Here is a 24,877-nt window from a genome sequence, read left to right on the forward strand (position 1 = left end):
TTGCATAATTATTATCCAAGATACTCCTGACCATTACACATAACCGAGACTATCACTGGCATCACATGATGCTATATTGTGTTACAGCACGTCTGATCAACTCCCACTGTTTCCACAGAACTCTAGAGTGTCATGGTGACCTTGGTCTACTGGATCACAGTAGTTCAGATGAGAATTTCAATTAACACCCTTCCTTGCAAGCTGTGGATTATTCAAACACTCAACCACTCTGATCGATTTTCAAATAATAAATACATTATATATATATTTCTAACACTGTGAGGTTGGAAAAATACGGGGACATTTTGAAAATGATGATAATACCCTTTTAGTGTAAGAGCTGTTTTGAAGAGATTTCAGCCTGTGGGATGGACTTTTGGCCTGCCTGGTGACATCACCATGTTAATCGAAAACAACCATCCCAGTAAGGTACTTACTTAATGGTTACCCAGAAGTGATTTGATATTGCGATGAAAACAATCGCGTTTGGACTTTTTAAGTGAATCGCAAATTAGTTGCCGTTGCACATCAGAAGCCGAGAGGCAGCAGATTCCCGACGGACCAAATGTGAAAAGCTTGTGATCTATTTTAGGGCTCCGGTTGTCCTCTTTATCACAAGGAGAATGACAGACACAAGAATATGCAGTCTGATCTATGATGACGTTCACTTAGTCTGATCCACACAGACAACTACAGAATAAAAGTATTTTTTTTCTTCTGAAAAGGGGATGGAGAGTGTAAATAAATGTTGAGTAGGATGAAGCTGTGCTCATCTGTTCGTTTGCAGAGTTATAGCCTAAGATAAGATACAGATGAACTCAAATATCAGTTTTTAGTGATTGATGATTGGATGTGTTTATGTCCAAATCACTGCTGTAAAATGAACCCCTCTGCCCCAGTGGGTAAAAAGGGGGTGACTTTTGATGCTTTTAGGACAACTGGGAGTTGGGGGGGGGGTCATGACTTCAGCGATCTCCAGGTCGGAAGTCTAGAAAGATATCAGAGTTTCCGACATCCAATTCCGAGTTGGGATAACGATTAAAAAATATATTTTCCCAGTTGTCTTCAATGGACTGACTTGTTTTGAATGCGGCATTTATCCCGGTGATTTAAACTCGTTGAACCTTTTTTTTTATTTATTTTGGACGTGCCCCCGGATTTGATTGGGCAGCACGAGGCCAACGCCTTCTGACGGCTCGTCAAAACATAAATTAGCCACAACCGATAGGATTTTGTCAACGTGACTGGAAGGATTCTCGCATGGTCTCAACAGGACTGCCTGTAGTGGGTAATATAAAGCCGACCACGGGTTCACCGGCGTTTGTAGAACTTGATCACCACGGATACGAACAGAAAGATGTCCACGGCGTCTTACTCGGAGAGGATCACAATGGAGCCCCTGGTCGCAGCTATCGATCAAGGCACAAGCTCGACGAGGTTTCTGGTAAGTTGGCAAAGTCACAGCAAGCCTCTGAGTTCTGATTGGGTTGCGTTCTCCCGTTTTTCAAAAACCTCTTAAATGTAACTTCGTGTAATCCCCGAAAGTAATTATTTATCATGAGAACCATCAATAACTAGTGATTTAAAAAAATATATATATATCTATATCTCAGTTAAGAACACATTCTTATTTACAATTACGACTTTGTTCAGGGACCGGTAAAAACCTTGTCAGCTCGGGGATTCGATCCTGCAACCTTTCGGTTACTGGCTCAACGTTCTAAATAGGCTACCTGCCGCCCCAATGCATACTCCAAGATTACAATCTCACCTTTCTGTACATTTTTTAAAATAAATTGTTGAGTCACTTTTGAAGACACAAGTACAAATATGATTAAAAAAACAAATTAAATATTTTATTATATTATATATATATGCCATTTAGCAGACGCTTTTATCCAAAGCGACTTACAGTCATGTGTGCATACATTCTACGTATGGGTGGTCCCGGGGATCGAACCCACTAACTACCCTGGCGTTACAAGCGCCATGCTCTACCAACTGAGCTACAGAAGGACATATTCCCTATTTAACACTGTATGAATAAGGTTTGGAATTACTTTTATGCTTTCTAAATATAGTATAATGAAATTATAAAACCACAAACTGTAAAATTTCACCTTCATTACAACTGTAAAATACATGTTTTATTGTTCTAGAAAAATGTGCATATTTTCTGAATTGATCTCTTGATTAAAACATCTGCAGAGCTCTGGAGTGACTTCCTGAACTCCAAAAAAAAATGTTTTTGTTTAAAATCTATGAATATATATTTCATTTAATGGCTATAAATTGATATCTGACTGTACTATAGTGATGAAACCACTCTTTCCTGCTGTGCTACGATAAGGGTTTCAGGCTTGTGCGATGTCAGTGGCTGTGAAGTAGGGGTTCAGGCAGGACAGCAAAAAACATACTACTGTATCCATGGGAACCAGGGCTATTACTCAATGCAAGCCATTTCCATCTACGGTGTCCACAGATCAATTTATAAGTGAAAATGTCGATCTGAACCGGTATCAGAACCACACAGGTCCCTAATCGGGGGACTTTACTTCTAATAGGTTTTTTAAGTAAACCGCTGTTTTCATCCTCATGCTCGCTAGCAGTAGCCACAGCAGCCATTATGGAATGTCACGTTGAACAACAAAGGAGCTGATTGGCTGACACTGCCATTCTAAAATGGCCGCAGTGGCTTCTGGTACCTAGCATGAGGATGAAAACAGCAGTTTTACCGGGGGGAAAAAACTAGCAGTTGTTCTTTGTGTAATAGTTTAGATAATGGGACAATTCAGAGTACAACACATTTGTCATCCCTGGCTCGAGGTATGTTTTCTGAGCCATATCTTGCTCCGTGGTGTCTACACAGGAAGACTGTCCGACCCCCTAAGCCCAATATTGGACTATAGAAGCCTAAAGTTACTCCTTATCGTCCAAGGACCTTACATGTTCTGTTAAAGGTGAATTGTCTCTGGAAGCCAAAATGGCCAAATCCTCCATCTGTAAACGTGACTCGATTCTCAATTTCAGTACTGTTCTAGAAACGAAACCCCTCTACAACTTTCATATCACATCCCAAAATATTTTCACCAATGCAAAAAAAAAAAAAAAAAATACACACTTATGCTGACTGTTTTTTTAAACTGGTTACTGTAGGTTGCAGCTGACCAGTATTTTTCAGCGACAACATGTTTGTGGTGTCTTTTTGTCTTCCATTTTTACACACATGTTCAGAGACTCAGAGAGCTAATTAACTCCGGTTAGTCCACTCTCTCATTCGTCTGTTTTCTGTAAACGAGAGCTGTAGTAAACATGGAAATACACTGAGCGTGTACAACAACATTTAAGGTGTCGAAAGCGTTCTACTGGGACGTTGACTGCAATGCTTCCCACAGTTGTGTCCAGTTGGCTGGATGTCCATTGGGTGATGGCCCGTTCTTCATACACATGGGGAAACTGTTGATCGTGAAACGATTCGGCAGTGTTAGTGTTCTTGACGCCCTCAAGCCGGTGTGCCTGACGCCTACTGTCCTACCTCGTTCAATGGCACTTAAAATATTTTGTCTTGCCCATTCACCCTCTAAATGGCACACACACAATCCATGTCTCAACTCTAAAAAAAAAAAAATAAAAAAAAATATATATATATATATCTCCTTCATCTACACTGATTTGAAGGTGGTCTCCATAAGGGATCATAGCTTTCACCTGGCCAGTCTGTCATGGAAATAGCAATTGTTCCTAATGTTTTGTCCACTCAGTGGGTGTGTGGCCGTGTGGGAACCCATATGAAGGTGTCGATTTAACCTCTTGATTTTTGAAAATGATTTCTACAAGGGGTTGGGTTAAATGCAGGAAGACACGTTTCAGTTGCAAGCATTCAGTTGTACAACTGACTAGGTATCATCCTCTTCCTTACTGTTCAGACGGTGTCGCAGCTCTTAACAAACCCCCCCCCACCCTGCAGAAGACTCCCTCATCCGGTGACGTGTGTAATATAATGGAACACGTGTGTAATATAATGGAACACGTGTGTAATATAATGGAACACGTGTGTAATATAATGGAACACGTGTGTAATATAATGGAACACGTGTGTAATATAATGGAACACGTGTGTAATATAATGGAACACGTGTGTAATATAATGGAACACGTCTGACTTTGTCCGACCCTAGTGCCACTGTAAGCAGGGTTGATGAAGATAGTCAGTCATTATTTTTTTTAACAGGGTCTCTGATCTCTCACCATTGATCACTACCTTGGTGGCAGCACTGGGATAACCCCCCTTCTTCTTTACACCTCTACCTGAATAAACTGTTTCACTTGTCTTGGTTAAACAGGAAGCTGTCCATTTTTGTAGAAGGCGTTGCGTTTTTTTTTTGTTTGACTCGTCCTGTTGTGATGTAAATATGCACGAATGTTCAAAGCGACGTGACATCCAGTCTTGGACAATGTTTCTAACTCTCGCCAAAGTGTGTGTGTAACATGTAGCCTACACATTAACTACTATCCTATGGGTGAGAGGTCATGCACTCCTTTATTCAAATGGTCATAAGAGGACAGGAGTCCAGCTGGCAATTTAACATGTAAAAACAATGAAGTAGCACGTTAATGAATAACTGATGAACAAAACACACCTTCAGTATCTGGGGGAAAACCTGACGATCTTAAACCACTATGCAATTAGTCTTTTCCCGGACTGTAAAACAATGCAAATGACATATGTTGTGTAATTTGTTAGATACTACTAGTTAGATTATTATTATTATTATTATTATTATTGTCGGAGCTAGAAACACAAGTGTTTCATTGACACCCGCAATAACGTCTGCTGATCACGTCTGTGTGACCAATAAATGTTTGATTTAATTTGCTTTAGTGACTATTTCAAATGAGCATCACTTTTCACACTATTTTATTACTTCTGTAAATTCCATGGTATCTACTGCTGAGGACAGTCGTCCGTCTCTCAGGCAGACGTGTAACAGCTGACAGTCGTCCGTCTCTCAGGCAGACGTGTAACAGCTGACAGTCGTCCGTCTCTCAGGCAGACGTGTAACAGCTGACAGTCGTCCGTCTCTCAGGCAGACGTGTAACAGCTGACAGTCGTCCGTCTCTCAGGCAGACGTGTAACAGCTGACAGTCGTCCGTCTCTCAGGCAGACATTGTTTATCTGTCAACATTGTTGCTTGGCATGATCAGAGTATATATAAAAATCAAAAAAAGTATGTGAAATGTCAGATTAATAGTAGTGAGAATTATTTCAGCTTTTATTTCTGTCATCACATTCCCAGTGGGTCAGAGGTTTACATACACTCAATTTGTATTTGGTAGTATTTTACCATTAAATTGTTTAACTTGGGTCAAACGTTTCGGGTAGCCTTCCACAAGCTTCCCACAATAAGTTGGGTGAATTTTGGCCCATTCCTCCTGACAGAGCTGGTGTAACTAAATCAGGTTTGTAGGCCTCCTTGGTCGCACATGCTTTTTCAGTTCTGCTGACAAATGTACTATAAGATTGAGGTCAGGGCTTTGTGATGGCCACTCCAATATATTGACGTTGTTGTCCTTTAAGACATTTTGACACAACTTTCTAAGTATGTTTGGGATCATTGTCCATCTAGAAGACCCATTTGTGACCAAGCTTTAACTTCCTGACTGATGTCTTGATGTTGCTTCAATATATCCACATAATTGTCCTCCCTCGTGATGCCATCTATTTTGTGAAGTGCGCCAGACCCTCCTGCAGCAAAGCACCCCCACAACATGATGCTGCCACCCCCGTGCTTCACGGTTGGGATGGTGTTCTTCGGCTTGGGATGGTGTTCTTCACCAAGCCTCCCCCTTTTTCCTCCAAACATAACGATGGTCATTATGGCCAAACAGTTCTATTTTTGTTTCATCAGACAAGAGGACAAAAGTATGATCTTGCTCCCCATGTGCAGTTGCAAACCATAGTCCGGCTGTTTTTTTTTTGTGACTGTTTTGGAGCAATGGCTTCTTCCTTGCTGAGCGGTATGCCGGCTGTGTGGTCCCATGGTATTTATACTTGCGTACTATTGTTTGTACAGATGAACGCGGTAACTTCGGGAATTTGGAAGTTGCTCCCAAGGATGAACCAGACTTGTGGAGGTCTACAAAAAATGTTTTTCTGGGGCCTTGGCTGATTTTTCTTTTTGATTTTCCCGTGATGTCAAGCAAAGAGGCACTGAGGTTGAAGGTAGGCCTCGAAATGCATCCGCAGGTACACCTCCACTCGACTCAAATGATGTCAATTGACCTAATCAGAAGGTTGTAAAGCCATGGCATAATTTTCTGGAATTTTCCAAGCTGTTTAAAGGCACAGTCAACTTAGTGTTTGTACACTTACGACAAGTCCATCATATTCATGGCTTTTTGAAAGAGCTCACAGAGCTTATTTCTTCACACACAGCTGTCCCACAGTATTATTTCTTCAGACTGTTACAGAAGCTCTTGAAAATGATGTCTAAAATTATCATGGAAAATATATGCTTAAATGCTTTTCTCATGTGTGGCAGTACTGTTTCTTAAATGTATTTATATAAATATATTTTTTATAACTGTTCATTAACAATATGTGAATAGTCCTGGAGAGGGGTCTAAATTATTTTAATTGGTAGCACTGGTGCAAAAGTTAGGAGCAACATCAAATCTAGGAGAGCCAGAATTTATATCTATTTTCAATTGATTGAGATATAGCATATTGGGCCTCGATTAATCCTAGACTGAAGAAAAACATAAACGCAACATGTACAAGTGTTGGTTTCATGAGCTGAAATAAAGAAATCACAACTTTCGATTTGCACAAGAAATGTATTAATCTCAAATTTTGTGCAGAATTGTATTTTTAATAATCCTTGTTCGGTAGCATTTCTCTTTTGCCAAGAGAATCCATCCACCTTACAGGTGTGGCATATCAAGAAACTGATTTAACAGCATGATTACACAGGTGCACCTTGTGCTGGGGACAATAGAAGGCCACCTTAAAATGTGCAGTTTTGACACACAACACAATGCCACAGGCATGCTGACTGCTGGAATGTCCACCAGAGCTGTTGCCATAAAATTCAATGTTTATTTCTCGACCCTAAGCCCCCTCCAATGTCATTGAAAATTTGGCAGTATGTCCAACTGGGATGCTCTGGATCGACGTGTAGGACCGCGTGTTCCAGTTCCCTCCAATTTCTAGCAATTTTGCGCAACCATTGAAGAGTGGGGACAACATGCCACAGGCCCCAAAGATCCCTCAAGTCGAAGTTAAGGAGATGTCATGCTGTATGAGGCAAATGGTTTTCTGATCCACGCCCCAAACCTCTTTATTTTTATTAAAAAAATAAATAAAAAAATGTTTTAAAGTGACCAACCAATTCATATCTGTATTCCCAGTCGTGAAATCCATATTAGGGTCTAAAGAATTCATTTTAATTGACTGATTTTCCTTAACTGTAAATCAGTAAAATAATTTGAAATTGTTGCAGGTCACATTAAAAAATATATTTTTGTTCAGTTTAATCTGATTTTTAAGATCACTTCCACAGTAGGAACAACTAACTCTTGTCGCTCCTCTCCTCAGGTGTTCAATTCTAAAACGGCAGAGCTGCTTAGTCACCACCAGGTTGGGATAAAGCAGAGTTTCCCTAAAGAGGGGTGAGTGCCCACACCTTACACTGCAATACAGTCCGCTTGCAAGGCCCAGTAACAATACTTTTATGAGCCTTCTATTCTCCTCCCTTAACATTTTACCTTTATTTAACAAGGCAAGTCAGTTAAGAACAAATTCTTATTTTCAATGACGGTCTGGGAACAGTGGGTTAACTGCCTTGTTCAGGGGCAGAATGACAGATTTTTACCTGGTCAGCTCGGGGGACACGATCTTGCAACCTTTCAGTTACTAGTCCAATTCTCTAACCACTAGGCTACCTGGCTCCACCCTTCTGGGGTGAATTCTGATCCAGGATTGGTCAGTGATGACAGGAAGAATGGAAAGAGGGAAATTTGGAAGGAGGATCTTTATGAGTATGTCAACATTTAACAAATCCCCCTCCCTGGGTTGAGTCAACACAGAGTACTAAGAACTGAGATTACACTTTAATGAATATCCCTAGGATTTTTTCCCCCTTTAGCTGAATGCATGAGCTGTCAGAGTCCAATGTCCGGGGCTTATTTACATTAGACAGACTATTGGTGTTCTGTGGGCCAGGCAGACTGTGGGGTTCTGTGGGCCAGGCAGACTGTGGGGTTCTGTGGGCCGGGCAGACTGTGGGGTTCTGTGGGCCGGGCAGACTGTGGGGTTCTGTGGGCCGGGCAGACTGTGGGGTTCTGTGGGCCGGGCAGACTGTGGGGTTCTGTGGGCCGGGCAGACTGTGGGCCGGGCAGACTGTGGGGTTCTGTGGGCCGGGCAGACTGTGGGGTTCTGTGGGCCGGGCAGACTGTGGGCCGGGCAGACTGTGGGGTTCTGTGGGCTACTAAAGCCTTATTTGGGGAACTTACTGTGCATTCGGAAAGTTATGTTACAGCCTTATTCTAAAATGGATTAAATTGCCCCCCCCCCCCCTTCCCCATCAATCTACACACAATACCTCCATAATGACAAAGCAAAAACCGGTTTTGACATTTTTTGCAAAAAACAAAACCAATGATATCACGTTTACATAAGTATTCAGACCCTTTACTCAGTACTTTGTTGAAGCCCCTTCGGCAGCGATTACAGCCTCACTTCTTTTGTTGGGTATGACGCTACAAGCTTGGCGCACCTTTTTTGGGGGGGAGTTTCTCCCATTCTTCTCTGTAGATCCTCTCAAGCTCTATCAAGTTGGATGGGGAGTGTTTCTGCACAGCTTTTCAGGTCTCCAGAGATGTTTGATCAGGTTCAAATCCAGGCTCTGGCTGAGCCACTCAAGGACATTCAGAGACTTGTCCCGAAGCCACTCCTGCATTTGTCTTGGCTGTGTGCTTATGTATGTTGTCCTGTTGGAAGGCGGACCGTCGCCCCAGTCTGAGGTCCAGAGCACTCTGGAGCAGGTTTTCATCAAGGATCTCTCTCTACTTTGATCTGTTAATCTTTCCCACGATCCTGACTAGTCTCCCTGTCCCTGAAAAACATTCCCACAGCATGATGCTGCCACCACCATTCTTTACCATAGGGATGGAGCCAGGTTTACTCCAGATGTGACGCTTGGCATTCTGGCCAAAGAGTTCAATCTTGGTTTCATCAGACCAGAGAATCTTTTTTCTGAGTTCCTTAGGTGACTTTTGGCAAACTCCAAGCGGGCTGTCATGTGCCTTTTCTTACTGAGGTGTGGCTTCTCTCTGGCCACTCTACCATAAAGGCCTGATTGGTGGAGTGCTGCAGAGATGGGTTTTCCTTCTGGAAGGTTCTCCATTCTCCACAGAGGAACTCTTTGGTCACCTCCCTTCTTCCCCATTTGCTCAGTTTTGGCCGGGCGGCCAGCTCTAGGAAGAGTCTTGGTGGTTCCCAACTTCTTCCATTTAAGAATGGAGGCCACTGTTCTTGGAGACTTAATGCTGTAGACATTTTTTTGGTACCCTTCCACAGATCTGTTCCTCGACACAATCCTGTCTCGGGGCTCTACGGACAATTCCTTCGACCTCGTGGCTTGGTTTTTGCTCTGACATCCACTGTCAACTGTGGGACCTTTTGTATAGATGGACAGGTGTGTCTTTTCCAAATCATGTCCAATCAATTGAATTTACCACAGCTGGACTCCAAGTTGTAGAAACATCTCAAGGACGACCAATGGAAACAGGATGCACCGGAGTTCAATTTAGTCTCATAGCAAAGGGTCTGAATACTTATGTAAACAAGGTATTTCTGAATTATTATTTTCAATATATTTGCCCAAAATTCTTAAACCTGCTTTTGCTTTGTCATTATCGGGTATTGTGTGTAGATGAGAATTTATTTAATTTTTATAAATAGTATTGAATCAATTTTAGAATAAGGTTTGGAATGTAGAGAAGGGGTCTGAACACTTCCCGAACTGTATACAGAGAAGCTGCTATTAACTATGGGCCTGGGTTCTTTTGGAAAGACTCTTTGACCGAGTCAGAACTTTAAACAAATTGTCTTTGACCCTGATGAGGACCAGTAGAAAAGAGAATTGGACCACATGTGAAAGACTTAAGTGTCGGTACCTGTTGTACAGTGATCATCGGGGATAGAACGCACAACACTAAGCTGAAATATGACACTTGTCATTCCACATTTTCACCATGTTCGTTCTCTGAACTACTACTTTCTAATACTGGTAAAATCGTTTCCAACACTTAGTTGAACTGGTGTGTGTGTGTGTGTGTGTGTGTGTGTGTGTGTGTGTGTCAGCTGGGTAGAAGAGGACCCTAAGGAGATTCTTCAGTCAGTTTATGAGTGTATGGAGAGGACCTGTGAGAAGCTCGGCCAGCTCAACATAGACATCTCCAACATTAAAGGTAATGTGTGTGTGTGTATATGTATATTATATATATATGTATATGTATATTAATTAGTGCCTTCAGAAAGTATTCACACCCCTTGACCTTGTCCATTTTGTTGTGTTACAGCCTGAATTTAAAATGGATTCCATTTTAAGTGTGTTCTTTTTGTCACTGGCCAACACAGAATACCCTTTAATGTCAGTGGAATTATATTTTTCAGAATGTTTACATAATACATTTCAGCTTGTAATTAATTGAGTCAATAAGTATTCAACCCTTTTTGTTATGGCAAGGAGCCTAAATAAGTTCAGGAGTGAAAAATGTGCTTAAACAAGTCACGTAATAAGTTGCATGGATTCACTCTGTGTGCAATAATAGTTTAAAGCACGATGTTTGAATGACTACCTCATCTCTGTTCCCCACACATACAAATGATCTCTAAGGTCCCTCAGTCGAGCAGTGAATTTCAAACACCGATTCAAACACAAAAAACAAGGGAGGTTTTCCAAATGCCTCACCAATTAAGGTCATCTATTGGTAGATTGGTTAAAAACAAAAATAAAGCAGACATTGAATATACCTTTTTGAGCATGTTAAAGTTATTAATTACACATTGTAGTGACTGGGTATATTGATACACCATCCAAAGACACAGGTGTCCCTTCTAACTCTGTTGCCGGAAAGGAAGGAAACCACTCAGGCCAATTTGGTGACTTAAAAAAACAAAAAAAAAAAACAATTACAGAGTTGAATGGCTGTGATAGGAGAACACTGAGGATGGATCAACAATATTCTAGTTACTCCGCAATACTAACCTAATTGACAGAGTGAAAAGAAGGAAGTACAGAATAGATGGTATTACAAAACATGCTTCCTGTTTCCAACAAGGCACTAAAGTGTGGTAAAAAAAAATGTGGTAAAGCAATTGGCTATTTGTCCTGAATGCAATGTGTTATGTTTGGGGGGGAAATACAACACATTACTGAGTACCTCTCTCGCATATGTCCAAGCGTAGTGGTGGCTGCATCATGTTATGGGTATGCTTGTCATCGTTAAGGACTGGGGAGTTCTTGTAGGATTAAAAGAAACCGAATGGAGCTCAACACAGGCTAAATCCTAGAGGAAAACCTGGTTCAGTCTGATTTCCACCAGCCACTGGGAGATACATTCACTTTTCAGCAGGTCAATAACCTAAAACACACGGTCAAATATTCACTGGAGTTGTTTACCAAGAAGACGGTGAATCTTCCTGAATGTCTGAGTTACAGTTTGAACTTAAATAAGCTTAAATCAATGGGAAGATGTAAATGGCTGTCTAGCAATGGTCATCAAATCAAATTCAAATCAAATTTTATTTGTCACATACAAATGGTTAGCAGATGGTAATGCGAGTGTAGCGAAATGCTTGTGCTTCTAGTTCCGACAATGCAGTACTAACTAACAATTCCAAAACTACTGTCTAATACACAGTGTAAGGGGATAAAGAATATGTACATAAGGATATATGAATGAGTGATGGTACATCTACCAGTTTGAAGAATTTAGAAAATAATAATGGGCAAATGTTGAACAATCCAGGTGTGGAAAGCTCTAGGAGACTTACCCAGAAAGCCTCACGGCTGTAAATCACAGCCAAAGATGCGTCTACAATGTATTGAGTTACGGGACTACTTATCTGAATTAGCTATTTTATGTATTTCATTTTCCAAAAAAATAAAAAAATTCTAAAAACATGTTTTCACTTTGTCGTTATGGGATTTGAGTGTGTGTGTTAAGACATCTATTTAATCCATTTTAAATTCAGGCTTTAACACAACAAAATGTGTAACAAGTCAAGGGGTGTGAATACTCTGTACCTACAGTGGCACTCAGGATTCCATTGAATGCAGCACGGGGTGTGGTGTTCGTTTAACATTTTTTTTGTTTGTTTACCCAGCTGTCGGCGTGACCAATCAGAGAGAGACTACGCTGGTTTGGGACAAAGAGACTGGGGAACCGCTCTACAATGCCATTGGTGGGTAATTACCAAGCTCATTGGTAGTCACAAACGTATGTGCCAGAAAGTACGGGGTCACCGTCCCCAGTAGAAGGAACAGCCTGTTCACTTTTTTTTGGGGGGGGGGGTCAGAGTTATAATTCAGTAGTGGTTTTAGGAACCAGTCCAATTCATTGGCTTTGACACACACACTTTTTTCCCCCAGTCTGATTCAGACAGCTACCCTCAGCCCCCAGTCTCTCCCTCAAATCTCCACACAGATCCTTACCGTAACTCAACTTAGTAAATGTCCTAAAGTTGTGTCATGTGACAAACCACACACCACATGGCCAGATTGCATAACATCATCCAATAGCATTGTAGTAAAACCATTACACCCTCCCCCAGCTCCAGGAAGTACTGTGTGATGATGTCACACCAACATTCGTGCTTCTCATTCTGACAGTTCCACCACTGTCTATTGTTGAACATTGTAAGATACAGTGTGTGTATATATTATAATCTCTGGGTGATTTTATTCAATTGAAGATTTTTTATTTTTTATTTTTTTTTAGCAGTGATTTCTTTAACTCCTTGTGTGCTTGGTTAACCCTGTAGTTTGGCTGGACCTTCGTACACAGTCCACAGTGGAGAGGCTGATCAACAGCACCCCGGGAAAGAACAAGAACCATCTGAAGGTAAGAGGAGAGCCCTGTCCCAAACCAACCCCTAGACCAGTGGTGGGCCTCCAGGCCCTCATTGGAGTCACACTTTTTCCTCCATCCCTAGCAAACACAGCCGATTCTAAACTAATTGTCATTCTAAACTGAATATCATGATTAAGTGATTATTGGAGTCAGGTGTCACAGTTTTGCCCCAGCTATCAGGCCTCCGAGGACTGGAATTACTCACCCCTGCCCTAGACCCTACTTCATAGCCCCTACCCCACCATGGATCCTAGTCTATAGGCACCTGTGGGGATGAGAAGATTAGATATTAGGTGTGAACAATCTGACAAATCTTTACTGTGCTCTCTGATGGGTGACGTCAACCCCCTTGACTCCTCACCTTTACATTTGATTATTTCTCCCTTTTATTTGTAGACATTTTTTTTAAATTTAACCTTTTTATTTAACCAAGTCAGTTAAGAACAAATCCTTATTTACAATGACGGCCTACCCCCCCCCCCCCCCACCTCCCCCTGATGACGCTGGGCCAATTGTGCGCCACCCTATGGGACACCCAATCACGGCCGGAAGTGATACAGCCTCTATCTCTCCATCACTCTCTCTCTCCCCAGCACAAGACCGGTCTGCCCATCAGTACATACTTCAGTGCTGTGAAGCTGCGTTGGCTCATGGACAACGTGGAGGAGGTCGCCGAGGCTGTCCTGACACAGAGAGCCATGTTCGGCACCGTGGACTCCTGGCTTATCTGGGTAAGACTGGGCCCAACCCGAACCCTACAGTACTGGGCTGGTACAAATACCTGCACAGTTACTCCGGATCGGAGTTGATCATCAGTTCCTGTTCAGATTGTTTATCTGTGATAAATGATTAATCATCCAGATGATTGATTTGACAGATTTAAAAATGACAGAGGATCTACATTTTTTTTAAAACTTGGTCAGGGGTGACTTAAAACCCAGACTTATTTCCATTGTGGTTCTGAATCGACATGTTTATTATTCATTATCTTCTGTGGCGGTGCGGTCCTCTCTACCCCAGTGTCTGACAGGGGGGAAGAGTGGAGGGGTGCATGTCACAGATGTGACCAATGCAAGTCGCACCATGCTCTTCAATATACACACCCTGGACTGGGACCCCGAGCTCTGCAAGTAGGAACACACACACACACACACACACACACACACACACACACACACACACACACACACACAGTTGAACATGTTTGCATAGACATATCTGCATGAGTTAATAAATTGTACAAAATGTACTATACATTTCCAGCATTATTTTGAATGTATTTATTTGTTGGCTGTAGATATTTTGATGTCCCAATGGAAATTCTCCCCCAAGTGAAGAGCTCCTCAGAAATATACGGTTCAATGGTGAGTGGATGTTTTTGAAACCCTTACCGACCCATGTTTTAAACATTAACCCACCTATCCAGGTTAAGTCCTTATCATTCTTCAGTAGGAGGGAGCCATAGATGTTTATGATCAAGTGTGTGATTTTAAGTGACCAATCAAAGCGTGTTATTTGTTTTGTTTTATGACTAGTGTTTAGTTCCAACTGAGTCAAAAGGTGACCTGATAAGATTCCAGGTGACAGTCATTAGACTATGGTCAAGGTTACAGGGCTAAATATTGTCTGGGGAACGAACCAAGAAAACAATATTTAGCCCTGTAACCTTGACCATTATAGTCTTAATGACTGTCTGTTTTCTTGGTTCGTTCCCCAGACAGTCATTAGACTATAATGGTCAAGGTTACAGGGATAAATATTGTTTTCTTGGTTCGTTCCCCAGACACTTGCTCAGACTTGACAAACATTGTGTTTTTTTGGGGGGGAAGTATTCAGACCCCCTTGACTTTTTCCCCGTTACGTCACAGCCTTATTCTAAAATAGATTATATATTAAAAATAAAAGTTTTAATCTTCACACAATGACAAAACAAAAACAGGTTTTTGGATATTTTTTTGCAAAATTAATATCACATTTACATAATTATTCAGTACTTTAGCTTTCTTATTCTTGACACTTCTCCCAGTCATATTTAAGGTTAGAACCACCTTTCTAAATGTTGTGATACTTCTAGTTTGGAGTTGCGTTTTTATGATAACGTACACATTGAAATATTGTATAGTATTGCTTCCTAGGTGTGTCCAATCAATTGTGTAACCACTCCCTCTTCCAATTAGGGCTGATTGGAAAAGCTGTTCAAAAGAGGGCCTTGTATTCCTTTATTTTTTTTTGTACTCCCTGACGAAGGCCATGCACCCGAAACGCGTCAGTTTTAAACTTTTTGTTTCTATTGAACAAGCCATACGAATAAAGGCATTTTAATCAATTGTATGATGCTTGCCTTTCAGGCCAAATAGTTCAATGGGTCAAATTTAGAACTACATACTCTCTCATGAATAGAACGTGTCTGTCTTTTTGTGTTTTTATCTCATGTGTCACTGTCATGTTTGCTGCACTGCTGTCAACAACCTTGGTGTCCCAGAGGTCATTCATTGAGCTGGTTGCTCCTCCTACTTCTGATTTATGTTCTTATCCGCAACTGTCACCTAAAATGGCTGCCCGTCGTCCCCAAAATGTTCTCTCTCAATCACTCTCTCATCCACCAAATGGAGGTTTGGTAAGGTCCGTGGAGAGAATGCCAGGCCTTTGCCCCCCCCCCCTCTTTCTTTTCCATTACACCATTGAGATGCTCGTGACTCCTGTGGTGTCCGTAGAGAGTGTGTCTATAGCTATGCCAGTTATTTGGACAGGAGCGTCTCGTGACTGCCTTAACAGCTGATTTTTGGTTTGGCTGTAGAGATGATTTGGACAGATGGTGTGGTTTGTTTTAATACGACCTGGTTGACCCGATCCTGTTGCTGCGACTATTAGTTCTAATTTGATAAAGGTGGCAGATTTTTTTTTTTTTGGGGGGGTGGAGGGGCTTCGTTGAGATTTGACACAGGTCCTGGATCAGTAACTTCACTCACATCATGTCTGTTCATTTCATCCTCTTCTAGAACTCTGGTTCTCTGGCAGGAGTTCCCATCTCCGGGGTAAGGAGTTCTCCCTCGTTGTTATTGCAACAAAACAATCTACTGTGTGTGTGTGTGTGATTTGCCCTAGTTGGAGTGAGTCAATGACCTAGCTTTGACAGTAATGACTGACAGAGGTTAGTGTGTGTGACGACTAAACGCTGTTGTTCTTGCTGTCGCAGTGTCTCGGGGACCAGTCCGCTGCTCTGGTTGGTCAGATGTGCTTCCAGGATGGACAGGCTAAAAACACGTAAGTTCTCCTCAAGACGGGTCTTCTCTCCTTACTTGGGAAAAAAAAAAACTGACTGATATTCATATAATTTTATTCAGAGGTCCGTATCACTTAAAGGTGTGTGTGTGTGTGTGAACATTTTATCCTTAGACTGTCCAGGTATTCCTTCAGTTAGTTGTAATGAAAGGAGAGGGTGGCCTTAGGCTCCCAAACAAATGGCAGAGTCAATCACATGGCTCTGTCGCTCTGCATTCTGGCTGTGGCCTGCTTGTTGTGTTCACAGCTATGGTGTAGCTGTTTTGGACGGGTTTATGACCCAGCAGATACGGTCGTTCTCTGTGGAACTGGACGTGCTGGTTTAGGTCGTCATCACTCAGAAACACAGCCAGTTTCAGAATATATCAGTCCGTAGAATGTTATGTACGAGCCTGGCTCCTCCCTCTTGTTCCTGACCTTCTAGTGAGTGTGTCCTAGCCACTGTGCTTCTTCTGCCTACTACTTTGCTTGCTCTTTGGTGGGTTTTTTTAAGCTGTAAAATATCTGTAAAACACTGTGAAAACTGCTCATGTAAAAAAAGGGATTTCTAAAATACTTTTTGAGATTTGATTTTATATGAACACTGTAAACGTATCACCAAGTGGTGATATGGGAGGGTACAAGCTCCTTACCCCCCCCAGCCTTAAGACTTCTGCATTATTAATCAAGTGGTGATATGGGAGGGTACAAGCTCCTTACCCCCCCCCCAGCCTTAAGACTTCTGCATTATTAATCAAGTGGTGATATGGGAGGGTACAAGCTCCTTACCCCCCCCCAGCCTTAAGACTTCTGCATTATTAATCAAGTGGCCACTGGACAATCACATTGACCCCCCCCCTCCCCCACGCTCCATTTGTCTGCTGCGACTCGCTGTTTTATCTTTGTACAGTCACTTCACCCCTCCCTACCTCGACTAACCTGTACCCCTGCACACTGACTTGGTACCTGTATATAGCCTCATTGTTATTTTGTCCATAGTTTTTTTAATAAAAAATAAAAAAATAAAATAAAAAAATATTTCATTGTTGGTTAAGGCTTGTAAGCATTTCACGGTCTACACTTGTTGTATTCGGCGCATGTGACAGTTTGATTTGATTTTCAGAGATGTCCCCAAGTTATGGTCCGACTCCTTTTAAAACCCTTGTTTCTATTTAAAAGGTACGGAACTGGCTGCTTCCTGCTGAGAAACACAGGGATCGAGGTAAAATGGACTTGAATGTCTTTATTTTATTTTTTTTCTGCAAAATGGTGTCTGTCTGCTCTTAAATGACACCCTCTCTCTTTCGTCTCAGCCAGTGATGTCAGATCACGGCCTCCTGACCACACTGGCCTACAAACTGGGGAAGGACTCACCAGCCCACTACGCTCTCGAGGTACACATCTACTGTCCTGTAGCGCTGGGTCCTGTAGCGCTGGGTCCTGTAGCGCTGGGTCCTGTAGCGCTGGGTCCTGTAGCGCTGGGTCCTGTAGCGCTGGGTCCTGTAGCGCTGGGTCCTGTAGCGCTGGGTCCTGTAGCGCTGGGTCCTGTAGCGCTGGGTCCTGTAGCGCTGTTATAAGGTGCCTTGCGAAAGTATTCATTCCCCTTGGTGTTTTTCCTATTTTGTTGCATTACAACCTGTAATTTAAATAGATTTTTATTTGGATTCCATGTAATGAACGTACACAAAATAGTCCGAATTGAAAAAACATAATAATAATTATATATATATATATATATATATATATATAAAATTAAAACAGAAAAGTGGTGTGCACATATGCATTAATATGTTTTCACCCCCTTTGCTATGAAACCCCTAACCGATTTACCTTCAGAAGTCACATACTCAGTTAGATTGCACACAGGTGACACTTCTATAAAGTCTACATGATCTCAGTGTGTATATATAAACCTGTTCTGAAAGGCCCCAGAGTCTGTAACCCCACCAAGCAAGCAGCACCATGAAGACCAAGGAGCTCTCCAAACAGGTCAGGGACAAAGTTGTGGAGAAGTACAGACCAGGGTTAGGTTATAAAAAAAAAATAGCTGAAACTTTGAACATCCCACAGAGCACCATTTAAATCCATTATTATAAAATGGAAAGAATATGGACCCACAAAAAACCTGCCAAGAGAGGGCCACACACCAACACAGATCAAACAAGGAGGGCATTAATTAGAGGCAACAAAGAGACCAAAGATAACCCTGAAGGAGCTGCAAAGCTCCACAGCGGAGATTGGATTATCTGTCCATAGGACCACTAAGCTGTACACTCCACAGAGCTGGGCTTTATGGAAGAGTGGCCAGAAAAAAAGAAGTAAACACGTTTGGTGTTCGCCAAAAGGCATGTGGGATACTCCCAAACATATGGAACAAGGTACTTCGGTCAGGTGAGACTAAAATTGAGATTTTTGGCCATCAAGGAAAATGCTATTTCTGGTGCAAACCCAACACCTCATCACCCCGAGAATACCATCCCCACAGTGAAGCATGGTGGCAGCATCATGCTGTGAGGATGTTTTTTATCGGCAGGGACTGGGAAACTGGTCAGAATAGAAGGAATGATGGATGGCACTAAATACAGGGAAATTCTTGAGGGAAACCTGTTTCAGTCTTCCAGAGATTTGAGTTGGGGACGGAGGTTCACCTTCTAGCAGGACAAAGACCCTAAGCATACTGCTAAAGCAACACTCAAGTGGTTTAAGGGGAAACATTTTAAATGTCTTGGAATGGCCTCGTCAAACCCCAGACCTCAATCCAATTGAGAATCTGTGGAATGACTTAAATATTGATGTACACCAGTGGAAACCATCCAACTTGAAGGAGCTGGAGCAGTTTTGCCTTGAAGAATGGGCAAAAATCCCAGTGGCTAGATGTGCCAAGTTTTATAGAGACATACTCCAAGAGACTTGTAAACTGTAATTGCTGCAAAAGGTGTCTCTACAAAGTTTTGACTTTGGGGGGTGAATAGTTATGCACAAGTTTATTATTATTTTTTTTTTTGGTTTGTTTTATTTCTTGTTTGTTTCATCATAAATATTTTTGCATCTTCAAAGTGGTCGGCATGTTGTGTAAATCAACTGATACAAACCCCCCCAAAAATCTAATTTAATTCCAGGTTTTTAGGCAACAAAATAGGAAAAATGCCAAGGGGGGGAATACTTTCGCAAGCCACTGTGCTACTCTTGTTGTGCCCTGTCTGAAATACAGCCCTGCAGTATGTTTGTCAGGTTCTGATTGGCTCCTCTATGCTGGTGCTGACCTGTGATTGGTCTATTCCAGGGGTCGGTGGCCATAGCTGGCGCGGTGGTACGCTGGCTGAAAGATAACCTGGGAATCATCCAATCCTCCGCAGAGATCGGTGAGCTCTACAACACACTGTACGTTTTTAGGTTGATGGTCATATTTACTTAAGACCGTCATCATCCTCTTCCTCTCACAGAGAAGCTGGCAGGTGATGTGGGCTCGTCCTATGGATGTTACTTTGTTCCTGCCTTCTCCGGGCTGTACGCCCCCTACTGGGAGCCCAGTGCACGAGGGTAGGCCTCTTGCACCTAATTGTGACACAATCCTTGCGCTTCAGACGTCATTAATTTCACTTGGGTTTTTTTGTGACAAAATCAAAATGTCACTAGATTTGAGGTGTTTTTTTTTTTTTTTTTTAAGTTAACGTGTGTATTCTGTCCTCCATTTCAACAGAGCTGCCAGTTTTTTATTTCCATTCTGGTTTCATCTCTCTCTCTCGTTTCGACAGTATCATCTGTGGCCTGACTCAGTTCACTAACAGATCTCACCTGGCCTTCGCTGCTCTGGAGGCTGTCTGTTTTCAGACTAGAGAGGTAAGCCAGACCCGGTTCACTAACAGATCTCACCTAGGCCTTCGCTGCTCTGGCTGTCTGTTTTCAGAGAATATGGCTCGGAGTTCCATTCAGACTCAAATCACAGAAGTCAAACAGCAGACTCTGCTATGAACCAATTATAATTGTATTTATTATTATTGTCCAGATCCTGGAGGCTATGAATCAGGATTACGGGGTTCCTTTGACCGAGCTCCAGGTGGACGGAGGCATGACCTCCAACAGGCTACTGATGCAGCTTCAAGCTGATGTACTCTGCATCCCCGTGGGTAAGTACGGACGCGCCTGCTCGCACGCGCCTGCTCGCACGCACTGCATTGAGGTAAAGAACACGCATTCGGTAATCTCTCATTTGAAACTGACTCAACCACACACACATTTTACTTCTACTTCCAAGAACATACAGACACGTTGACATCATGCACTCAGACACAGCTGCTGCACAGTACACACTCTCTAACATTAACTTTTTTTTTTTTACCCAAATACACATACTCCCGAGGACGGCGCAGTATTGGATTTCTGTGTTGTGTTCCCTCAGTGAAGCCGACCATGTCGGAGACCACGGCGCTGGGCGCAGCCATGGCAGCAGGAGCAGCAGAGGGGGTGGGTGTCTGGAGTCTGACCCCTGGTAACCTCACAACCATCCCCACTGACAAATACCAACCCCTGATCAATCCTGAGGGTGAGCGAACAGTCAGACCTTGATCAGTAGCCAGGGTCGGGGTCAAAGTGATTTGAAAATGCCATTAAAAAAATAAATATATATATATAATTCATTATTTAAAAAAAAATGTAAATCCACTTCTTGAATTGACTTATTTGGAAAACTGAATTGACCCCTGACCCTGTCACCATAATTTGTGAAACCGTATCAATATGTCCTACTGTCATCTGGTGGTTAAATGTATCTTACATTAAAAACCGTTCAGTTAATATTCTCAAACCCGACCTTAAACAGTGACTAGGGTTTGGTTTCACCAATGAACTCTTTTTTTATTTTATTTATTATTATTTTATTTTTTTTGTGGGGGGGGGGGGCAATAGAGGCTTTAGGTCACTGTTTTATCCCCTTGAATAAAACACTAAATGGTAGCTGTCAAGATGGGCATCAACAGAGGTTATTTTTAGTGAGTGCATTTCGCATGTGGCTAATTTGCATCCACTACCTTCACTCTGGAAAAACCACTGCCAAGGTTTTACATGGAAACTTTAGTTTTGAATCGTGACGTTCTGGCATGTCTGCCTTGTGAGTTGTTGGCAGGGTCCCCGGAAAATGTTTTCTCCCGTATCGACTGAGGATGTGACATAGTTCCTCCAGGCCAAGAGTTCATCGTTGAAACCAGACCCTAGTCACTGTGTTGCCTAAAGTCAGGGTTTACATGAGACTCTCTACAATTTGTATTTTTTGTGTTGAACACTGACATCTAGTGGTTATATGTATGTACTGCAGTTACCTTGAGGACCTTTTTCTCCTGTAGAGAGTGAGTTCCGGTACGCACGATGGAAGAAGGCCGTCCAGAAGGCCATGAATTGGGAGACCACGGAGCCCATCGTCAGCAACGGGAACGGCCCGGTCAGCAACGGGAACGGCCCGGTCAGCAACGGGAACGGCCCGGTCAGCAACGGGAACGGCCCGGTCAGCAACGGGAACGGCCCGGTCAGCAACGGGAACGGCCCGGTCAGCAACGGGAACGGCCCGGTCAGCAACGGGAACGGCCCGGTCAGCAACGGGAACGGCCCGGTCAGCAACGGGAACGGCCCGGTCAGCAACGGGAACGGCCCGGTCAGCAACGGGAACGGCCCGGTCAGCAACGGGAACGGCCCGGTCAGCAACGGGAACGGTGAGCATTGAGCAATAAGCACACCCATTTGATACCCTGGATCTCTCTCGATAGATAGCCTGGGGGCCTCTCTGTATCTTGTATAAATGCAGTGTTGGGACAGAAGGTTAACAGGACCTCCTAGGGTCTGGGCCATGTCTCGGAGGACCTCCTAGGGTCTGGGCCATGTCTCGGAGGACCTCCTAGGGTCTGGGCCATGTCTCGGAGGACCTCCTAGGGTCTGGGCCATGTCTCGGAGGACCTCCTAGGGTCTGGGCCATGTCTCGGAGGACCTCCTAGGGTCTGGGAGTTGTTGGTTTATGTTGTTGTGTCTTGAGTGAGATGCTTCTCTATTCTAAAACTATCATAGCCAAAATATGTGTTGATTGAAACCCTGAATTGAACTAGAAAGTCCCTTTTTACACGAGGAGTCTCTTTTTACATGTGCAACAACTGTAAAATACAGGATGACCCTGAGACTGATACAGGGATACAGGATGACCCTGAGACTGATACAGGGATACAGGATGACCCTGAGACTGATACAGGGATAATGTAATGTAGAAAGACAATTAGTTACATGGTGCATGCTACCTATCTGAAGCCAAGTACCACTAATGCCATGGTAATGCATATATTTTTAAGCTACTACTATAAATTACATGAGCGGTCTCCTTTTTCTCTCATCTAAACCTTGTCACCCTCTTCCTCTCTCTGTCATCACACAGGACACCACTAGTAGGATCTGAGCCAACACTAGGAACCGTTGAGGATACATATGGAGTTGAAGAGAGGGGGAACATACAGAATGAAACACCCGTCCCTCCATAGGTCCACATGGCACCTACATCTGATGGCTGTTTGGGCATGCTGTGGACTTTCCTTTTCTCCTGAGAGCATTCCTAGTGCACATCCTGTTGCTTCCTGTACATGTACTCAGCCCCGGTCTCTTAGTCCCATGGACAAGGACCCTCCCTACCTGTGAGCCTTTATCTTGGAAGAAAGGCCCAAAGATGGAATCAATTGATGGAACTCGACTGTGTGTCTGAACTGTGATGGAAGAGACTGATTCTCCTGTGGAAGGGGAAAAAAAAAACATCCAATCTTGTCTTGTTTTCTATGAATTTATTAAGCAGATGATATTTTAATGTTCATCTTTTTTTGTCATATGTTGTGCATTTTGTCATTTTAACAAACGGTGACACTGTACATAAAAAAAAAACTCAAATAAAAAAAAAACATTAATTACACTGGTTAGTAATAGCGTCACCATTGAACCAGTGTTGTGAGAATGTTGTAGGCTACATATCTATAATGTGGAATGGAAGACCTGCTGAGAGATGGTTTGCTACTCTGATGATCGTAGATGTACCTAGTTATGTGGGTCCGCTTGAAGGAACCTCTGTATGAAAAGCATCGCAGGGTCCTTACAGCTCTTTGTAATGATTGATTTACGTGTGGAGTGCATGATGAGTACAGCACTTTATAATGATTGATTTACATGTGGAGTGCATGATATGAGTACAGCACTTTATAATGATTGATTTACATGTGGAGTGCATGATATGAGTACAGCACTTTATAATGATTGATTTACATGTGGAGTGCATGATATGAGTACAGCACTTTATAATGATTGATTTACATGTGGAGTGCATGATATGAGTACAGCACTTTATAATGATTGATTTACATGTGGAGTGCATGATATGAGTACAGCACTTTATAATGATTGATTTACATGTGGAGTGCATGATATGAGTACAGCACTTTATAATGATTGATTTACGTGTGGAGTGCATGATAGGAGTACAGCACTTTATAATGATTGATTTACGTGTGGAGTGCATGATACGAGTACAGCACTTTATAATGATTGATTTACGTGTGGAGTGCATGATATGAGTACGATGCTCTGGATTTTTAAAGGGACATTTGTGTATTTAAAAAAATAATAATTAAATACCGATAAAGCTTTTTTTAAAGGGATCATCAGTGGATAATTAAAGGTCTGTGAAACACATTTACTTCTTAAGTTGCAAGTGGAAGTTAACTACAAAAGGCTTCATAAGACCTGTTTTTCAGTCGTTGAAGAAAAGTACATTACTTCCTAATACATTTTTGGTCATGAATTGTCTTGTCCTTACAGCACTTTATAATTATTGATTTGCATGGGTACAATGCGCTAATGTAAATGTTAAAAAATAAAGTCAATCAACAGTAATGTTTTTTTTGCTTTTTGCAAGAGATTTATTATCAATTGATAATGAATTGTGGGGGATCAATGTGAAGGCCTGAATTGTGGGGGATCAATGTGAAGGCCTGAATTGTGGGGGATCAATGTGAAGGCCTGAATTGTGGGGGATCAATGTGAAGGCCTGAATTGTGGGGGATCAATGTGAAGGCCTGAATTGTGGGGGATCAATGTGAAGGCCTGAATTGGGGGGATTAATGTGAAGGCCTGAATTGGGGGATCAATGTGAAGGCCTGAATTGGGGGATCAATGTGAAGGCCTGAATTGGGGGGATCCATGTGAAGGCCTGAATTGGGGGATCCATGTGAAGGCCTGAATTGGGGGGGATCAATGTGAAGGCCTGAATTGGGGGGGATCAATGTGAAGGCCTGAATTGGGGGGGATCAATGTGAAGGCCTGAATTGGGGGGATCAATGTGAAGGCCTGAATTGGGGGGATCAATGTGAAGGCCTGAATTGTGGGTGATCAATGTGAAGGCCTGAATTGTGGGTGATCAATGTGAAGGCCTGAATTGGGGGGATCAATGTGAAGGCCTGAATTG

The 24,877-nt window shown here is 42.5% G+C and overlaps 1 protein-coding gene across 1 annotated transcript; it reads left to right on the forward strand.

Annotated features, from left to right (window-relative positions):
• The first annotated feature begins 1,217 nt into the window (after positions 1-1,217).
• Positions 1,218-24,277, forward strand: LOC118366554 (glycerol kinase-like). Its single transcript, XM_052492737.1, has 20 exons — positions 1,218-1,444; positions 7,598-7,671; positions 10,367-10,473; positions 12,395-12,472; positions 13,052-13,131; positions 13,734-13,871; positions 14,161-14,270; positions 14,438-14,504; positions 16,140-16,175; positions 16,337-16,404; positions 17,581-17,623; positions 17,715-17,795; positions 19,685-19,763; positions 19,845-19,941; positions 20,157-20,241; positions 20,408-20,528; positions 20,801-20,944; positions 21,741-22,103; positions 22,811-23,555; positions 23,890-24,277. The coding sequence occupies exons 1-19, from the start codon at positions 1,358-1,360 to the stop codon at positions 22,819-22,821; spliced, it is 1,869 nt and encodes a 622-aa protein (XP_052348697.1). The 5' UTR covers positions 1,218-1,357; the 3' UTR covers positions 22,822-23,555; positions 23,890-24,277.
• The last annotated feature ends 600 nt before the right edge of the window (positions 24,278-24,877 follow it).

This window comes from Oncorhynchus keta, chromosome 34 (assembly GCF_023373465.1).
Source record: "Oncorhynchus keta strain PuntledgeMale-10-30-2019 chromosome 34, Oket_V2, whole genome shotgun sequence".
NCBI lineage: Eukaryota > Metazoa > Chordata > Actinopteri > Salmoniformes > Salmonidae > Oncorhynchus > Oncorhynchus keta.